Raw genomic sequence first — 20,766 nt, 5'->3', positions numbered from 1 at the left:
CTCCTAGTAGATTCCCTCATGCTTGAATTTCCAAGGCCTTGGGTTTGGCACACTGCTCTCTCTTTTTTTCCCCCTTCTTCTGGCACATCCCCAAAAAGCTTTTTTTTCTTTTTTCTTTTCTTTTCTGTTTTTTGGGGGGGAGATTGAAATAAAATCGCATTGTCGACATTCCACCACTGCGCACATTTTGTGGCAAATGTTTTGTTCGAGTTACCTCCGAGACGAAATCACCTTTTTGAAGTTTCTTCTTCTTAAACCTCCTCCAACCCCGCTTTAAAAAAAAAAAAAAAGATAATAATAATGGAATGCTGGGTTCATTGGCTTGCTGTTACAGACAACGTTGAAAAACAATTGCGTGCCAAGATTCTTAAATCTGGCTGAAAAGAGCACAGCATTTAATAACTCTGAATTTCATCTGTTTCAGGGTTTATCTTTACGTGGGGAAAACATCATAAAGCAAAGTAAAATTTACTAGCAAGAATAGATAGATAGATAGATAGATAGATAGATAGATAGATAGATAGATAGATGAGATTAGAAGTAGGTAGGTAGAGATAGAAAGAGAGAGAGAGAGAGAGAAATAGATGAGATTAGAGGTAGGTAGGTAGAGATAGAAAAAGAGAGAGAGAAGGAGAGAGAGAAATAGATGAGATTAGAGGTAGGTAGGTAGACAGACAGATAGATAGATAGATAGATAGATAGATAGATAGATAGATAGATAGATAGATAGATAGATAGATAGATAGATAGATAGATAGATAGATAGATAGATAGATAGATAGATAGATGAGATTAGAAGTAGATAGGTAGAGATAGAAAAAGAGAGAGAGAGAGAGAGAGAGAGAGAGAAATAGATGAGATTAGAGGTAGGTAGGTAGAGATAGAAAAATAAAAGAGAGAGAGAGAGAGAAATAGATGAGATTAGAAGTAGATAGGTAGAGATAGAAAAATAGAGAGAGAGATCCAAGTAGGTAGATAGGTAGACAGACAGACAGACAGACAGACAGACAGACAGATAGATAGATTAGAGAAATAGATGAGATTAGAAGTAGGTAGGTAGAGAGAGGGAGGGAGGGAGGAAGAGATGAGAGGGAGGATAGATAAGTAGGGAGAAAATGGAAGGAAGGAAGGAAAAGAAAGAAGCTAATTTAGACATCAACTCCTAAGAGATGTAGACACCACAACTATGAATTGGTCCAGAGATTATACCCTGTCCTACGTCTCTTAAGATTAACAGCTTTTCGTACATGGCTAAATTCCTTTTATCAGGAACAATTTTCTTCTGCTAAGGCTGAGATTGTCCGGTCTCTAGCAAAGTCTTGATTGGATTAGCTGTCCTTAATTCAAGAAGCCGTGGAGATCCAGGTTGGGGGAACCAATATGTTGAACTCAGATTCGGGGTTAGGGTGTGTCACACACAAGCCCAGAATGTGGGTAAGGGAAAGCGAGAGACAAACAAGGAATAGCACGTAAAACGTCTTGCAGAAAATAAGATTTAGCGCATCCTGAGAGCCTGTCCCAGTAATTAGAATGGGCTCGGAGCCCAAAAATCTGTCGATCATTCCAACAATGGCATTCCTTTCCTGAAAGCACTTGGATTAAAAGCGCAGACGGAAATAAACATGTCCCTTGCATTTTCAATGTTGTTATTCACTGTGGAATTTTGAAGATGGCCCCCTCCGTGATTGAACCAAATTGTGAACTGGTTTTGAAGATGTGTTGATGATTTTTTTTGCACACGCTTGTCTGCTTGCCCAGAGTCGGTTTAAGAAATAAAAACACATTTGCAGATAGTTGCTGTGAATTCACATTTTGGTTGGGGGGGTCTGCTTGGGTTGTGGGTCAGTTTGTGTTATTTTTCAGTTCTGTCTCTGACCGCCAAGTCTTCCTCATCTCTTAAAATAAGCTTAGGATCTCTGCTTTGGATTGCGGTACTGTTGATTTCTTCGCAACATTTATAGAGCCTGGTTTGAAGCAATTCCTCAAGCCAATGAAAAGGGATGGAGAAAAATGTTTTATCGCTAGAAAGCTTGGATAAATACAAGATAGTCTTTTGGACTTTCTGAAAAAGGAAACAGTAGTAGGACTAGATTTATTATTTATTATTATTTTTTTATTTATTTACATTTATGTCGGCTGGCGGCCCCCAGGAGTAGGGCCTTCTCTGTGGGAGCTCCCACGCTCTGGAATGAGCTTCCCCCTGGTTTACGTCAAGTACCTGATCTTCGGACCTTTCGCCGTGAGCTGAAAACGCACTTATTTATTCAAGCGGGACTGGCTTAAAATTTTATTGGGTTAAAATTTTATTGGGTTATTTATATTTTAATATTTTAATTCGTTTTAAATTTGGCCATTTTATAATATGCTTGTTTTAATTTCTTTTAATATTGATATTGTGATTTTTTACTTGGCTGTACACCGCCCTGAGTCCTTCGGGAGAAGGGCGGTATAGAAATTGAATAAAATAAATTTATACCCCGCCCTTCTCCGAAGACTCAGGGCGGCTTACACTGTGTTAAGCAATAGTCTTCATCCTATTTGTATATTATATACAAAGTCAACTTATTGCCCCCAACAATCTGGGTCCTCATTTTACCTACCTTATAAAGGACGGAAGGCTGAGTCAACCTTGGGCCTGGTGGGACTTGAACCTGCAGTAATTGCAGGCAGCTGTTTTTAATAACAGACTGTTTAGCAGTCTGCGCCACTCAAGGACCCTAGGTGATCCTTAGAGAAAATATCCTTTAAGGAAGCCACTCCGGAAAAGGTCTCGTGGTATGACCATCACAACAGGTCTGGAACACTGGGTGTGCCCTGTACTATACTGTGGCTTGTTTTAAACCTGGTTTATTAAATGCATCAGAAGTTGCGGGATCCTTTGTGTCCTAAGTTTGGTGGGTTTCTTGCGGACAGTTCATGAGCCAATTAAGTAACATCTTCAGCGCCTGAAGATGTGACCTACCACTGAATACCCGACACTGATGATGTCCCCTAGTTACAGACACAACTTTCCTTTTTCTTTTCCCCCCCCCAGGTCGCACAAACGGCAGATGGTTTAGATGCTGATCTTTGGAAAGATGGCTTGTTCAAATCCAAGGTCACACGATATTTGTGCTTCACGCGGACTTTCTCCAAAGAGAACGTAAGTGGCTTGCTTTTTTTTTTTTTGGCCCAAACATTTTCTTAAAATCCAAACTTTTGGGGCAAGAGTTATTGGGTCTGTTGTCTGATACTCTAAAGGAAATAAAGAAGGAAAAATAAGGACATTCTGGATCGGTCACTTCACCCGCTGCAGGTAAGCAGTTCCAAAGGTGCTTTTTCAGGAGGCAACTGGACTTTCTTTTCCAGTTCACTCCTGAACTTTCTTGAAGAACTGGACTTCCTTGAAAAAGCACCTTTGGGACAAACTATGACCTGGATGTCTGAGAATCTCTACAGACTCATAGGTAAGCAGGCCAATTTGTTCACTAATCAGTGAGGTGTAAACTATGAAGGGGTTGAAGTGGGTTCAAAGAGGACATATTTTGACTCCCTCCTCAGTGGTGAAGCTCTCGGTCCAACCGCTTTCTGGAATTGTGGGTTGAAGGAGAGGGGTGTTTTGGGCATTAACTATTAGTATGTCTGATTCTTAAAAGAGCCAGTTTGGATTAGCGGTTAAAGCCCTGGATTAGAAGCTGGGAGACTGTGAGTTTGGATTGGAAGCCAGGAGATCCTGAATTTGAATTAGAAATCGGGAGACACTGAGTTTGGATTAAGAGATCTTTAGCCAGGAGACCTGGAGAAAGACAGGAGACCATGAGAAGACAGGAGACTCTGGATTTAGATTAGAAGCCAGGAGATCCTGAATTTCAATTAGAAATCAGGAGACACTGAGTTTGGATTAAGAGATCTTTAGCCAGGAGATCATGAGAAGACAGGAGACCATGAAAAGCAGGAGACTCTAGATTTAAATTAGAAGCCAGGAGATCCTGAATTTGAATTAGAAATCAGGAGACACTGAGTTTGGATTAAGAGATCTTTAGCCAGGAGATCATGAGAAGACAGGAGACCATGAAAAGCAGGAGACTCTAGATTTAAATTAGAAGCCAGGAGATCCTGAATTTGAATTAGAAATCAGGAGACACTGAGTTTGGATTAAGAGATCTTTAGCCAGGAGACCATGAGAAGACAGGAGACTCTGGATTTAGATTAGAAGCCAAGAGACCATGAGTTCTACTCTAGCTGTAGGCACCAAAGCCAGCTGCCTGATTTTTGGGCTGGTACCTGTCTCTGAGCCCATTTGACTCAGCCAGAGTCAAATAATGCTGAAAGGTTGTCCCCCTCTAACCACGGAAATTCCCTGGTGGGAGGCCGGGCAGCCCTCTTGCAAAATACGTTGCCAAGGAAGCTGCGCCGCCTTGTCTGCGAGTTGCCAGAAGTTGAGGCAGACACACGTAAAATTGTTGGTTCCTAGTCAGTTTTGTTCCCCGTTTATTCGCGTTCTCTTTGGTCTCCTGTGCCAAGATTCTTGGGGGTGGGGGGAAATGCATCTTGATTATGCAGGGTGCAGAATCCATTTCTCGCCCCCAAGCGAAGGATGTTTCCAGAAGGGTTACGCTGACACAGGATGATGGGCCTCTACTTGTAATGGCTGTCAAAACAAGCGAGATCCCAGATACTGTTTCTGATGGAAATGTTATGAAATGTGAGCGTAACAGCTTTGCTGCAGAACGTGGGTTTTTTTTCTCTCTCCAGCTTTTAATTAATAAGGAACGACATTTGCTTGGATTCCAATCCGGATTCCTTGTTCCAACTTGGCATGGAGGAAACATCTCTCTCCCCTCCCCACCCCCCACCCCGTTTTGCGTTGCTTTCTGGACTTTTTGGGCCAAGTTTCAAAAAGGAAGCTGATGAGCAAAATGGATGTACCGAATTTTTCGGAGTATAAGACGCACAGGAATATAAGACATGCCTTAGTGTTTGGGGAGGAAAATAAGAAAAAAAGCTGATTGGCAGGTAGATGGGCCTCCCAGAATACCCCCAATCAGCTGTTCCCAGAGCTGAATTTTAGCAACTGGTTGTGAGCTCTGTGCCTTGCTCTTTTTTTTTTTTTTTGCTTTTTTTTTCTGCCTCTGAAACTTCTCAAACTCCATTTCAGAAAAAAACTTTTTTCTGCTTCTGAAAGCCTCCGAAACAGAACTTCAGAAAAAAAAGCCTCTGAAGCTCTGTTGGGGGGCTTTTTTTTCTGAAGCTCTGTTTGGAGGCTTTTTTTCTGAAGCTCTGTTTGGAGGCTTTTTTTCTGAAGCTCTGTTTGGAGGCTTCTTTTCTGAAGCTCTGTTTGGAGGCTTCTTTTCTGAAGCTCTGTTTGGAGGCTTTTTTTCTGAAGCTCTGTTTGGAGGCTTTTTTTCTGAAGCTCTATTTGGAGGCTTTTTTTCTGAAGCTCTGTTTGGAGGCTTCTTTTCTGAAGCTCTGTTTGGAGGCTTCTTTTCTGAAGCTCTGTTTGGAGGCTTCTTTTCTGAAGCTCTGTTTGGAGGCTTCTTTTCTGAAGCTTCGTTTCTGATGCTTTTTTTCAGCCTCTGAAAGCCTGGATGCATGGATTGTGTTTGTACAGTGACTGGGTGAACGGAGTCATCAGATCAATGGTCTTGTGGGAATGTAGCTTTTTTATTGGGGGTGGTTTAGCTTTTGCTGAATTCTCCGCTATTTGCCAGTCATTGAGTGTTCTGCCTTTCTTCCAACAGAGTCACTTAGGTAATGTCTTGGTTGACATGAAACTCATAGACATAAAAGATACTTTGGCCGTTGGCTTCATCCCGATTCAAGAAACTATGGATACACGTAAGTAGAGTTGGTAGCCTTTCCTGTGATCAGATCCTCTCTAGATTCAATCAGGGAGAGGATTCTCTTGACGCACCAGCTATGGATTGAGTTGAATTCTATCTGCATCCCTATCCTTGGGATAGTTGAAGATCAACCCATCAAAATCCAGACTAGACAACAGAAGAGGAGGTTAAAAGAATGAGGTTCAAGGGGGAAAGAAAGCTAAAAAAATCCTGAAATGTAGAAGCATCTTGGTCAACATTCTGCCATCAGGAATGGTGCCTTCTGAGAAGTTCTGGATGAAATTTCCCTCACACATAGTAAGGAACCACCATAGCTGGCTCAGGCTGTAAGATAGCCTGTTATTAAAACATAGCAGCCTGCAATTACTGCAGGCTCGAATCCCACCAGGCCCAAGGTTGACTCAGCCTTTCATGCTTTATAAGGTAGGTAAAATGAGGACCCAGATTGTTGGGGGGGGCAATAAGTTGACTTTGTAAATATACAAATAGAATGAGACTATTGCCTTACACACTGTAAGCCGCCCTGAGTCTTCGGAGAAGGGCGGGATATAAATGTAAATTAAAAAAAAAAATTCTTCAGGATTGATACTGTACACAAAGTCCACAATTGGCGGTTTCCCTTCGGCAGAAGTTCCACCAAGTTTTAAAGGTCCAGATATTCATGTCTCTCTGCATGATCCAGGGATAAAAAGTTCTCTACAAGTTGACCAGAAAGCTTGGCGATGGAAAGGGACAAGGAGGGTGGGAAGGAGAAATTGGAATAGTTGAGAGTAATCATTGTTAGTTTTCTCTTTCTTCAAGTACTCAGAAAGAGATGAGATTCTTTAAACTCTCCCTGTCTTTTTTTTCCAGAAGAAACTGCTTTTCGGAAAAAGAGGTTGTGCATTAAATTTATTCCTCGGGATTCTACAGAGGCCGCCATTTGTGATATCCGGATCCTTGGCCGAAGCAAACAAACTCTTCCACAGTATACGTACATTGGGTATGGAGATGTTTTCATTTTTCTCTGAAATCAGGACTTTCCTTGGCTTTTTTCTGAGGAGGCCACGTTTCCCTTCCAGTAGGATCTCTGGCTCATTTCTAAACCAGTCCTCAGGGTCTTTGTTGTGTCTTCTACCAATTCAATAAAGCATACAATAAATAATTGAGGGAACTAGGTATGTCTAGTGTAACAAAGAGAAGGACTATGGGCAGGGGTGAAATGCTACCGGTCCACACCGGTTTGGACGAACCGGTAGTAATAAAAGCTACCGGTTCGGGAAAACCGATAGTAAAAAAAATGCTACCAGTTCATCTGATCTGTTATTTCCGGCTATCAGCTGTGCCGCGCGATTTATATTTGCTAGAAAGCAGGGAATCCTGCTTTCTAGCGAATCTAAATCGCGCGGCACTGTTGTTCCCCCCCTCGCTGTTTTACTTGCCTTCAAATAGTTCCTTTTTCCACACAAAGCACATGCGCGCACAGTGTGTCTTTGGCACATGCCACACATGCGCACGCACAGTGCACATTTGGCATGCACCGCGCATGCGTGGGAAGCGAACCGGTGGCAGCCCGCGGAGGATTTCACCGCTTGACTATGGGTGTCATCGTAAGAGTTTTCCAATATTTGAGGGGCTGTCACAAAGAAGAGGAGATCAACTATTCTCCTAAGCACCAGAGGGCAGGACAAAAAATAACAGATAGAAACTCATCAAGGAGAGAAATTAACCTAGAATTAAGGAGAAATTCCCTGACAGGGAGAACAATTAATCGGTGGAGCAAGATGCCTCTAGAAGTTGTGGGTGATCCATCACTAGAGGTTTTCAAGAAGAGATTGGACAAGCATTCGTCTGGAATGGCATAGGGTCTCCTGATTGAGCAGGAGCGGGTTGGACTAGAATAGGGGTCTCCAACCTTGTCAACTTTAAGACTTGTGGATTTCAACTCCCAGAATTCCTCAGCCAGCAAAGCTGGGAGTTGAAGTCCACAAGTCTTAAAGTTGACAAGGTTGGAGACCCCTGGACTTGAAAATCGCTAAGGTCCTTTCAAATCTGTTATTTTATATTTTACGTGGAATGGATCTTAACTTTTCTCTCTTTGCCGAAAAGGGAGTTGAACAGCATGGGGATCTGGTATCGGATGGGGAAGGTCCCTCGAAACCATGAATCATCACAGCCTACCACACCTTCTCCACAAGCACCAGCCACAACACCAGCTGCCAACCTTCCCAGGTGAGATTATGGGCTTTTCACTCTCCCTTGCCAACGATGGTTTCCAGATGAACCCAAGTCGAAAAACTAAGGAGTTTTTTGAAGCATAGTTCCTTGAGATGGACATACGCTTGACTGCTATCTGTGGCCGTGTTTTAAGTTTCCAGATTAAATTCCTAAATTCAAAAACAGCCAGTTGCAACATCTTACGCTCCAGTTCTCCGTCTGACCTATTTATCACCCATCTGGGTCTGTATATGTGTTCCTTTCTCAGCTGTAGTAACAGCTATATTATAAAACAATTTTTTTAATGAGTAGTGATTCTCTTTCTCCTCCCCCCTCCTCCTCCTCCTCCTTCTCTGTCGCCTCCTCTCATTACTTCTTAATTTTTCTTCTTTTTCTCATTATCTTCTCTGTCTCCTCCTCCTCTTCTTCTCCTTCTTTCTCCTCCTCCTTCTTCTCTGTCTCCTCCTCTTTCTTCTTCTTAATTTTTCTTCTATTTCTCATTATCTTCTTCTCTGTCTCCTCCTCCTCTCCTCCTTCTTCTCCTTCTCCTTCTTTCTCCTCCTCCTCCTCCTCCTCCTTCTCTGTCTCCTCTTTCTTCTTAATTTTTCTTCTTTTTCTTGTTATCTTATTCTCTTCCGCCTCCTCCTCTTCTCCTTCTCCTCCTCCTCCTCCTCTTCTCCTTCTTCTCCCTCCTTCTTTCTCTTCCTCCTCCTTCTTTCTCCTCCTCCTCCTCCTTCCTTCTCTTCCTCCTCCTTCTCCTTCTCCTCCTCTTCTCCTCCTTTTCCTTCTCTTTTCTCATCTTTTCCACTATTCCTTCTCTTTCTCATTCTCTTCTTCCTCCTCCCTTTCTCCTCCACCACTTCCTCCACCCCCCACTTCATCCTCCAACTCTTAAGCAGGAGAGTTGATGGTGAACGATTTATTGGTAGCAAAAGAGAACAAGTTGACATTGGTATTCCGCTCACACCAAATTGTAGACGAGCAGCGAAACCCAAAGACCGGGCAGCTTCCAGTTTGTCTGGGAGTAACCAGAAGCTGGGCGCTGGGTTTTATTTATTTATTTTTCCTCCCAATTTATGGAGGGGACAGGAGAACACACACACCCGTTTGCACAGACACACACAAACCCTCCCCACCCATACAAATGCAGACACACACAGGCATTATTTCTCTTCCACTTTGATAAACCCCCTTCCTGTGCTGTCATTCGAATGCTGGGGGGGGGGAGGTGGGGAAGGGGACGGGTGCGTTGCTCGTTTTGTCTGCCGCCGGTGGGGAGAATTAATTGGCATTTGCTCATATTAATGAGCTGCCCCTCCCTTTCCCCCCTCCCCCTTCCTCCCCCCCCCCCCCCGGTGAGAGTCTGTCCAAGTCCTACTAATTAATTGTTAATATCTTTTCAGGGCTTAACGTTGCCTCCTCGCTGGAGTAGGGCAGGAGGGAATAGCGGGCTGCCGATCCGCCACGCATTGCATATAAATGTAAATAAATAAATAAATTGCAAGTGGCAGCGGTGCAGTGTTGGTGGGGGGAGCAGTCCTCCGCCATGTTTTTGCGTCCCCCCCAATCTTCCCTCCCTCCCCCCCCCATTGAGGCAGCAGCGGGCGGAGTCGTCGCGCATCACCGGCGCATTCGGCAACGGTGTCAAAACACAACTTCAATTAATTCCTTCTAATTATGGCTCCAGAGAGACTGGCTTTTTTTTATCGTTCCTCGTTAAAAGGCATTGCCTTTTTCCTTTTTAAAAAAAATAATTTTTTTTAAAATATCTTTTTTTCTCTCTCTCGCCTTCAAATCTGCCCAAATCTTCTTTCGGTGCCCCAAAGGCAGCGAGGAATCCAGAAAGATGAAAGTAAGGGAAGTTGAGGCTGGACTTGGTGCGTGATATGTCCAAAACAGAGGTTTTTTTAAATATATATATATATATATATACACACACACACACACACACACACACACACACACACACACACACACACACACACACACAGGTAGTTCTTCGACTTATGACCGGTTGCTCAGCAACCGTTCAAACTTCCTGAGGGACTTAGGACCAACTGCCGCCACCCCTCCCCCCACCAGTCACAGGAATGCATGTTGGATGCTCATTAGGCCGCATTTTACCTCAGTGGTGAAATTTTTTTTGTGTGGAAAAACCAGCATGTTTTTTGGGCAAAACCGGTCCATAGTGAACAATTTACCTCAGGGGTGACATTTTTGGGGGGGAAACCAGCGTGTTTTTGGGCAAAACCAGTCCATAGTGAATAATTTACCTCAGTGGTGAATTTTGTGTGTGTGTGGAAAAACCAGCGTGTTTTTTGGCAAAACCGCCACACAAAAAAAAAAGGTATAAAATTAGGTTGGTCATATACTTCTGTACTATTATTTTCTGGAGTTTATTGGTTATGTCTGCCTGTCTATTTATCTATCTATATTATTTTCTCCATTCTATCCATCTGTATCAATCTGTCATTCATGTTTATTTATTTATCTATCCATCCATCCAAATACAAATATAAATAAAAGGCAGAATAAAAATAGAATCATAGTAATAAATAAATTTCTCCATTCTTCTATCCATCTGTATCCATCATCTCTCTCTCTTTTTTTAAATACAAATAAAAGACAGAATAAAAATAGAATCATAGTAATAAATAAATTTCTCCATTCTTCTGTCCATCTGTATCCATCATCTCTCTCTCTTTTTTTAAATACAAATATAAATAAAAGGCAGAATAAAAATAGACTCATAGTAATAAATAAATTTCTCCATTCTTCTATCCATCTGTATCCATCCAACATCCATCTCTCTCTCTCTTTCTCTCTTTCTCTCTCTCTCTCTTTTTAAATACAAATATAAATAAAAGGCAGAATAAAAATAGAATCATAGTAATAAATAACTTTCTCCATTCTTCTATCCATCTGTATCCATCCAACATCCATCTCTCTCTCTCTTTCTCTCTCTCTCTCTCTTTTTAAATACAAATATAAATAAAAGGCAGAATAAAAATAGACTTATAGTAATAAATAAATTTCTCCATTCTTCTATCCATCTGTATCCATCATCTGTCTATCTGTCTGTTTGTCTGTCTGCCTATCTATCTATCAATCAATCAATCAAAAGAAATAGAAATAAAAGGCAGGATAAAAGTAGAATCCTACTAACAAATCACATAATTTCACGTGTCACAAATCACATGTCTAAAGATAGACCAATGACAGAGAGAGTTCCCCTAGGTGATGGAAACTTTTTAAACAGTGTTACTAATAGTTTACAACTACTGTTACCACTGTTAGTACTACTAACTACGGGATGGTTTGGACCAAGATTGCGGTGATACGGGTGAGACGGCTGAGGGTGGTCTTGGTGACATTGTATGGGATGAGTTTGACCCTGTCGCTCCCGAGGACATGGACAGGTTGTTGGGGAGGCTGAATGCCACCACATGTTTACTGGACCCGTGCCCCTCCTGGTTGGTGCTGGCCACGCAGGAGGTGACACGAGGCTGGCTCCAGGCGATTACGAGCGCCTCTTTGGTGGAGGGTGTCTTTCCGGCCGCCTTGAAAGAGGCGGTGGTGAGGCCCCTCCTCAAGAAGCCTTCCCTGGACCCGGCTGTTTTAGGTAATTATCGTCCGGTCTCCAACCCGCCGCGCGAAGGTTGTAGAGAGTATGGTGGCATATCAGTTTCTTGCACCTGGATGAAACTGTCTATCTAGACCTGCTCCAGTCCGGTTTCCGGCCCGGTTACAGCACGGAGACGGCTTTGGTCGCGTTGGTGGATGATCTCTGGAGGGCCAGGGATAGGGGTTGTTCCTCTGCCCTGGTCCTATTAGACCTCTCAGCGGCTTTCGATACCATCGACCATGGTATCCTGCTGCGCCGGTTGGGGGGGTTGGGAGTGGGAGGCACCGTTTATCGGTGGTTCTCCTCCTATCTCTCCGACCGGTCGCAGTCGGTGTTGACAGGGGCAGAGGTCGGCCCAGGCGCCTCACTTGTGGGGTGCCGCAGGGTCGATTCTCTCGCCTTCTGTTTAACATCTACATGAAGCCGCTGGGTGAGATCATCAGTGGTTTCGTGTGAAGTACCAGCTGTATGCGGATGACACCCAGCTGTACTTTCTACACCGGACCACCCCAACGGCTATCGAAGTGCTGTCCCGGTGTCTGGAGGCCGACGGGTCTGGATGGGGAGAAACAGGCTCAAGCTCAATCCTCCAAGACAGAGTGGCTGTGGATGCCGGCATCCCGGTACAGTCAGCTAAATCCGCGGCTGACCATCGGTGGCGAGTCACTGGCCCCGATGGAGAGGGTGCGCAACTTAGCGTCCTCCTGGATGAACGGCTGTCTCTAGAAGATCATTTGACGGCCGCTCCAGGAGAGCGTTCTACCAGGTTCGCCTGGTGCGCCAGTTGCGCCTTTCTGGACCGGGAGGCCCTATGCACGGTCACCACGCCTCGTGACGCCTCGCCTGGATTACTGCAACGCTCTCTACATGGGGCTCCCTTGAAGGGCATCCGGAGGCTACAGTTAGTCCAGAATGCGGCTGCGCTGGTGATAGATGGAGCCCTCGTGGCTCCCGATAACACCTATCCTGCGCAGGCTGCACTGGCTACCTGTGGCCTTCCGGGTGCGCTTCAAGGTTTTGGTGACCACCTTTAAAGCGCTCCATGGCATAGGGCCGGGTTATCTACGGGACCGCCTACTGCGACCAGATACCTCTCACCGACCCGTGCGCTCTCACAGAGAGGGACTCCTCAGGGTGCCGTCAGCTAGGCAGTGTCGTCTGGCGACGCCCAGGGGAAGGGCCTTCTCTGTGGGGGCTCCCGCCCTCTGGAACGAGCTCCCCCCAGGACTCCGTCAACTTCCGGACCTTCGAACCTTCCGTCGCGAGCTCAAGACACATTTATTCATCTGTGCAGGACTGGCTTAGATTTTAAATTTTATAGGGGTTTTAAATTGATTTTAATATTTATATTTCTATTTTAAATGATAGGGCACTGGAATAAGTTTTTTAAAGATTATTTTAATTTTGTATACTGATGTTTTATATGCCTGTAAACCGCCCTGAGTCCTTTTGGGAGATAGGGCGGTATATAAATTTAAATAATAAATAAATAAAAATAAATAAATACTAATAATAATAGAATCAGTGTTACTAATAGTTTACAACTACTGTTACCACTGTTACTACTACTAATAATAATAGAAAACCAGCAATTGGGAGCAGAGAGTCCAGAAGATTTTAAAGGACCTAATATAACAAAAAGCTGGGGGGGCAAAAATTCAAAAGAATTTTGCTTGGCTGTTAAATCAGGCCAATGATTTCGTTTTCAGATTTAACAGACATTTGGTGGAGGGTGTCTTTCCGGCCGCCTTGAAAGAGGCGGTGGTGAGGCCCTCCTCAAGAAGCCTTCCTGACCCGCTGTTTTAGGTAATTATCGTCCGGTCTCCAACCCGCCGCGCGAAGGTTGTAGAGAGTATGGTGGCATATCAGTTTTCTTGCACCTGGATGAAACTGTCTATCTAGACCTGCTCCAGTCCGGTTTCCGGCCCGGTTACAGCACGGAGCCGGCTTTGGTCGCGTTGGTGGATGATCTCTGGAGGGCCAGGGATAGGGGTTGTTCCTCTGCCCTGGTCCTATTAGACCTCTCAGCGGCTTTCGATACCATCGACCATGGTATCCTGCTGCGCCGGTTGGGGGGATTGGGAGGGGGGGGCACCGTTTATCGGTGGTTCTCCTCCTATCTCTCCGACCGTCGCAGTCGGTGTTGACAGGGGGGCAGAGGTCGGCTCCGAGGCGCCTCACTTGTGGTGTGCCGCAGGGATCGATTCTCTCGCCCCTTCTGTTTAACATCTACATGAAGCCGCTGGGTGAGATCATCAGTGGTTTCGGTGTGAAGTACCAGCTGTATGCGGATGACACCCAGCTGTATTTTCACACCGGACCACCCCAACGGCTATCAAGTGCTGTCCCGGTGTCTGGAGGCCGACGGGTCTGGATGGGGAGAAACAGGCTCAAGCTCAATCCTCCAAGACAGAGTGGCTGTGGATGCCGGCATCCCGGTACAGTCAGCTAAATCCGCGGCTGGCCGTCGGTGGCGAGGCACTGGCCCCGATGGAGAGGGTGCGCAACTTAGCGTCCTCCTGGATGAACGGCTGTCTCTAGAAGATCATTTGACGGCCGCTCCAGGAGAGCGTTCTACCAGGTTCGCCTGGTGCGCCAGTTGCGCCTTTCTGGACCGGGAGGCCCTATGCACGGTCACCACGCCTCGTGACGCCTCGCCTGGATTACTGCAACGCCTCTACATGGGGCTCCCTTGAAGGGCATCCGGAGGCTACAGTTAGTCCAGAATGCGGCTGCGGGTGATAGATGGAGCCCCTCGTGGCTCCCGTATAACACCCATCCTGCGCAGGCTGCACTGGCTACCTGTGGCCTTCCGGGTGCGCTTCAAGGTTTTGGTGACCACCTTTAAAGCGCTCCATGGCATAGGGCCGGGTTATCTACGGGACCGCCTACTGCGACCAGATACCTCTCACCGACCCGTGCGCTCTCACAGAGAGGGACTCCTCAGGGTGCCGTCAGCTAGGCAGTGTCGTCTGGCGACGCCCAGGGGAAGGGCCTTCTCTGTGGGGGCTCCCGCCCTCTGGAACGAGCTCCCCCCAGGACTCCGTCAACTTCCGGACCTTCGAACCTTCCGTCGCGAGCTCAAGACACATTTATTCATCTGTGCAGGACTGGCTTAGATTTTAAATTTTATAGGGGTTTTAAATTGATTTTAATATTTATATTTCTATTTTAAATGATAGGGCACTGGAATAAGTTTTTTAAAGATTATTTTAATTTTGTATACTGATGTTTTATATGCCTGTAAACCGCCCTGAGTCCTTTCGGGAGATAGGGCGGTATATAAATTTAAATAATAAATAAATAAATAAATAAATAAATAAATAAACAAACAAATAAATAAATAAATAAAATAAATAAATAAAAATAAATAAATACTAATAATAATAGAAAACCAGCAATTGGGAGCAGAGAGTCCAGAAGATTTTAAAGGACCTAATATAACAAAAAGCTGGGGGGGCAAAAATTCAAAAGAATTTTGCTTGGCTGTTAAATCAGGCCAATGATTTCGTTTTCAGATTTAACAGACATTCCTGCCCGAGTAGTCTGTCAAATCAAGATTTTGCTGTGTTACGTTGACTCTCATCCACGCGAGACTTCGTTTACTTTTCCCCAGCTTGGACCTCAGCGCACATAGACTTGAGCAGGATTGACCTCTGAAATGATGCCATATATATCTTTGCTCACATAAGAACAAAGCCCAAAGCCTGAAGATGATGAGTGAGATCTCATCGAAATGTTGCCTAAATACTTCCAGTCTTACACGGGAAAAGACCCGAACATGCCAAAACCTGCATATGTATATATATATATATATATATATATATATATATATATATATATATATATATATATATATATATATATATATATATATATATATATATGTATATATATATATATAATTTGATGAAGACCGTCACCCTAATTACATATTCAAATGCACTGCCTCTGTCAATAGGGCTCCCTGCAGCTTGAAATGATGATTAATTATATTCCAAATTCTAGCAGCCTCCGTTTATCTGAGCTCCGTTATTGTTTTCCAATTGTTCTTCCCTCTTGCTCGCCATTTCTTTCTCTCTTCCCTCTTCTCCACTTTTGTTCAGGGGCTGTTATTTATTCATTTTTAAAAAAAAAATGCGATGTGTGAACGTAAGTTTCAAAATTGAAAGTAGTAATTGATTTGCCATATGCTGCCAAGCTGTTGGTGTTTAACAGTGTGCGTTCAAGGAACTTGGGGGTTATATTAATCTTTTGCCTCCCAATAAATTAGGTTGTTTGGGATTTCTGAGTGGCACATTTATGTACATGTACAAGAGGGGGGAGGGAAGTTCCCTGTTTATAGTTTAAAATGATTATAAAATGTGGCTTTTTAAATATATATATGTGTGTGTGTGTGTGTGTATGTATATGTATGTATGTAGGTCTTTGGTTATTCGGGTTTTCTCCCGCGTAAAATTTTCTCCCGCGTAAAATTGGAAGTGTCTTGGCGACGTTTCGACGAAGTCTTATTCGCCATCTTCTGGGAAGCACGAAGCTGAAGCCTGAAGATGACGAATGAGACTTCGTCGAAACGTCGCCAAGACACTTCCAATTTTACGCGGGGAGAAAACCCGAATAACCAAAGACCTACATACAAACACCCGCGAAAACCTCAGAAAACAAATATGTATGTATATGTATATGTATGTATGTATGTATATATATATACACCAGCAGGAAATATAGTTGTGGTTTTGGCTGGCAGCAATAATAAGTTTAGAATCCATATCTGGCTGATGTTTGTATTTGATATAAAGTCAATTTATGCCAGCAATTAGGGCAGATTTAAGATTGTTTGTTTGTGTCTCGCCTTTATTATTATTTTTACAAATAACTTAAGGTGGCAAACATATCCGACACACCTTCCTCCTCTTATTTTTCCCAACTCTGTGAGGAACAGACAACAACTCTGTGAGGTAGGTTGGGCTGAGAGAGGGGGACTGGCCCAAAGTCACCCAGCTGGCTCTCATGCCTAAAGTGGGACTAGAACTCATTGTCACCCAGCCAGCTTTCATACCCAAGACAGGACTAGAACTCACCATCTCCTGGTGATTGGCCCAAAGACACCCAGCCAACTTTCATGCCTCAGACAGGACTAGAATTCACCATCTCTTGGTGAAGTCACCCAGCCAGCTCTCATGCCTAAAGTGGGACTAGAACTCATCGTCATCCAGCCAGCTTTCGTACCCAAGACAGGACTAGAACTCACCATCTCCTGGTGATTGTCCCAAAGACACCCCTCCAGCTCTCATGCCTAAAGTGGGACTAGAACTCACCGTCACCCAGCCAGCTTTCCTACCTAAGACAGGAGTAGAACTCACCCTCTCCTGGTGATTGGCTCCAAATCACCCAGCTAGCATTCGTGCCTAAGGCAGGACTAGAACTCCCAGTCTCCCACTTTCTAGTCTGGTGCCAACCACTAGACCAGACTGGTTCTATTATGGTCAAGTCGTCATCTTCTAGTTAAGTTCTTGATAACCCAACTTTGCCACTGTTTTTTTTTCTTCTTCTTCCATTCGCTGGTGTCCGATTCTCGGGTGCTGCCTGGACAAACCCCTGCAGTTTTCTTGGCCACATTTTGGTTAGCCATTGCTTCCTTCCTAGGGCAGAAAGAGAGTGACTGGCCCAAGGTCATCCAGCTAGGCAAGACGATCCGTCGAAACCCATCTCCAGGAGCATCCCTGCCTCCTTAATTTGGGTTGTTGCTCTTGAAATTCAAATATGCCTTTTTGTCTCTTCTCTTTAGACACATATCCTTGACGCTGCCCGCCAGTTTCCGAGGAAAGGGGCACAGCACTCGACCAGATTTTGAATATCAGCACTCCAATTTATATGCCATTTCAGGTAAGTGGCAGATCTCCTTGCTTAATAAGTGATTTTTTTTCTACATAGCTCCTTTTTCTACGTGGCCAGGAAGAACTGATAATCCTTTAGAACCCTAGCTCAATTTGTTAAAACTACATGATGTTTGGTTTAGGCGATTACAGGTAGACCTGAATTTAACGACCACAAGGTTTCCGTTGCTAAGCAAGACAGCCGTTCCGGGAGCTTTGGCCCCATTTTACGACCTTGCCGCAGTTGTTCAGCGAATCACTTTCAGTCGTTCAGTTAGTTAACGTGGTTGTTAAGTGAACCCAGCGGACTTTGCTTGTCAGAAGTTCACAAAGGGGATTGAATCGCATGATGTTTCAACCGTCATTAGTACATGCCAGTTGCCAAGCCTCTGGGTTTTGATCACATGACTATGGAGATGATGCAGCCGTCGTCAGGGTGGAAAACGGACATGAGTCACTTTTTCCCGTGCCGTCGTAACTTTGAACGGTCCCTAAACAAATGGTTGTAAGCCAAGGACTGACTTACCTGTCACAATTTTGTAGGCATTGGGAGAAAGATGGCACAGCCACACTGTAAACAGATGTGGTGCTTCTGAGGCTTCATGTTTGGTGGTCAGTCAAGTAGTCCTTCTCAACAACAGTCCATCCTCAGACTGGATTCTTGACAATGGGACAGGACAAGGTTCTCAGGAGGATCTAGTAATCTTCTAACCTGATGAATCCAAGTTCATGAGAAAGAACTCCTCAATCCACACCTTTCATGACTTCTTCTGAAGGGTGGCATTGAGTCAGAAGGTCATGTTGTGACCCAGGCCCAAGTAAGAAACTCAGTCCGTGAAAAAAAACCAAACTTTATTCGAACAGCTGAGAATTACTTCATTCCCAGCGTCGTTCAACTCAAAACAAATTCCTCCCAACACAAATTCCTCAGTCCTATCACAAACCTTGGTCCAATTAGGCAAACTGCTAAAGGCCTTTCTTGGCAAACGTTCAGAAGTCACAAAAATAAAGGCAAGACATAGACGAAGCAGAAGACGAAGCAGAAGACACAGCTACCAGCGTTGTTTTCCAGCAAAGAGCCCAAACGCTGTTGCTGATCTGTTTTAAGCCTTATGGGAGGGGCCAATCATCTCTTGGCCCTACTCCCGAGTTGACCTCTCTGCTTGAGCTGCTGTTTCCTTCTGGCAGCTCTTCTCATGCGTGCATTAGGAACAGGCTCCTCCTGTTCCTCTGCCTCACTACTATCAGGCTCTGGAGTCCGCACCTCACTTCCCGATGGCCCTGGCCTCACCTCAGCCTCATCACTGTCCGACTCCGTTGCCAGCTCTGTAGGCTGTTGATGGACCACAACAGGTCAGAACTACAAGAGCAACCAGAGAGAAGGTCCAAGAAGAAGAAGAAGAACACAGGGCAGGAACGATTTTTACCCCAGGACCCAAGGAAGGGGTTGGACTAGAAGACCTCCAAGGTCCCTTACCGACTCTTACTCTTGATAGCATCCCTAAAGCACAGAAGGAGAACAGGCTGCTGCAAGGAAAGAGGAGGAGATTATTTCTAATAACGGAAGTCAGGAAGGAGGAATAAGTCACTTGAAGGAGGCATAAATCGTTGACGGCGGTACATAAAACGGCTATCATTCTCCGCCGTCTGTCCCTGCCAATAACAGGGGATGGTACTGAAATAAAGGAGAATCTCATCGGGGAGAAGGAAGGGGAAGAGGGGACAAAGCTTGTCTCTCGGATCCTTGTGTAAAAGGTTAGTGGCTAACAGGTGGCGAGGTTTTCCCACCGTATAAAGCCATGTGCCGTTCTGTCAGGCCCAAACAGTCTGCCTGGTTTCATTTGATGGATGGCCTGTTTTCTTGATTAAACCTTCCGTCACTTAAGGAACAATAAGCTGCAGCACCGAGGTGTCGAGATGCCTCTGTGTGTTTCCGCTTTCCATTTTTGCAGATGGCGGGCGCAGCGCGCAGCATGTATTATTAAAACGAACCTGGTATCTATAGCATCTTTATTTCCTTCGCAAGAGAAACGCCCGCCCCCTAAATTTTGCCCTGGTAACAGGACGGGACAGAGCTGGCCCTTTCATCCAGTGTAATTGGTTAGATTAATCAACTTAAACTTAAAATACTTTTTAAAAAAAAATACATATTTATATTCCTCAGGGTTTGGTTTTGTTTTAAAAACCATCTCTTGTCTTTTGAGGTTTCCCATGATTGTGTCAAGGTACGATAATAAATGCAAGTAGAAATGTGTTTTTTCCTCCCCTTTCAAGGATTAAATAGCTTTTTTTCCTCGCCCTTATTTATAAAGGCCATCTTGTCCTTGTGTTGGTGTTTTAAGCAGACACATCTGGAGATTTTGGAAACATGCTTTATATTTATTGAATTAATTGTTGCTTATGCCTTTTTTATTATTATTATTATTTTTTTTTACATTTATATCCCGCCCTTCTCCGAAGATTCAGGGCGGCTTACAGTGTGTAAGGCAATAGTCTCATTCTATTTGTATATTTACAAAGTCAACTTATTGGCCCCCCCAACAATCTGGGTCCTCATTTTACCTACCTTATAAAGGATGGAAGGCTGAGTCAACCTTGGGCCTGGTGGGACTAGAACCTGCAGTAATTGCAGGCAGCTGTGTTTTAATAACAGGCTATCTTACAGCCTGAGCCACCACAGCCCTTTTTTTTAATTGCTGGGTTGTTGTTGTTGTTTGCTTCCTTGCGAACTTTCTAGGATTGTTGGATATAAGATAGGCAGCCATAGCAGCTTTAAACAAATAAAGTCATACGGTGAATTAACTGAAATTTTCCCATTGCCCAGTGGTTTTACATGCCATGATCCTAGATCAATTGTCCCTACATATCACTTCTTTCATTACCCACATCAAGACTTAGAATTCCCATCGATAGCTCTGTTAGTTAGAGAATTCTTCTATCTTCTAAAATAGTAATTTTTGATGGGGGGAACGTGCGATTGTGTGCTTCCAGCCCCACTGACTGGGTTAGGGTGTGATTAGGTGAGAGTAAAACAGACTCAGTCACAAGTTCTGGTAGCATAAGAAGAATAAAGATGGTTTGATTTTGGATGATGAATTGAATTTGTAAGATGGAGCAAACTTCACCCTTTGGATTAGAACATGGGTCATAGAATCATAGAGCTGGAAGGGACCTTGAAGGTCTAGTACAACCCAACCTCTGGTCCAAGACTGGAATACCATAGTGCTGGAAGGGATGTTGGAGATCT

At 44.3% G+C, this 20,766-nt stretch overlaps 1 protein-coding gene across 4 annotated transcripts in view; it reads left to right on the top strand.

The window, feature by feature from the left end:
• Nucleotides 1–20,766, top strand: part of MVB12B (multivesicular body subunit 12B) — a 63,390-nt gene that overhangs the window by 10,058 nt on the left and 32,566 nt on the right. For 3 of the 4 annotated variants that reach the window (XM_058159494.1, XM_058159490.1, XM_058159492.1), the window contains exons 3-7: nt 3,035–3,142; nt 5,721–5,817; nt 6,675–6,804; nt 7,911–8,033; nt 17,432–17,529. In XM_058159494.1, coding sequence (XP_058015477.1) covers nt 3,035–3,142; nt 5,721–5,817; nt 6,675–6,804; nt 7,911–8,033; nt 17,432–17,529 — 556 coding nt within the window. Of the gene's footprint in view, nt 1–2,150; nt 2,240–3,034; nt 3,143–5,720; nt 5,818–6,674; nt 6,805–7,910; nt 8,034–17,431; nt 17,530–20,766 lie in introns of all 4 variants that reach the window. The other variant, XM_058159493.1, reaches the window with a different exon arrangement.

Source organism: Ahaetulla prasina, chromosome 16 (assembly GCF_028640845.1).
Source record: "Ahaetulla prasina isolate Xishuangbanna chromosome 16, ASM2864084v1, whole genome shotgun sequence".
NCBI classification, from domain to species: Eukaryota; Metazoa; Chordata; class Lepidosauria; order Squamata; family Colubridae; genus Ahaetulla; species Ahaetulla prasina.
This window is presented reverse-complemented; position numbering and strand designations above follow the sequence as displayed.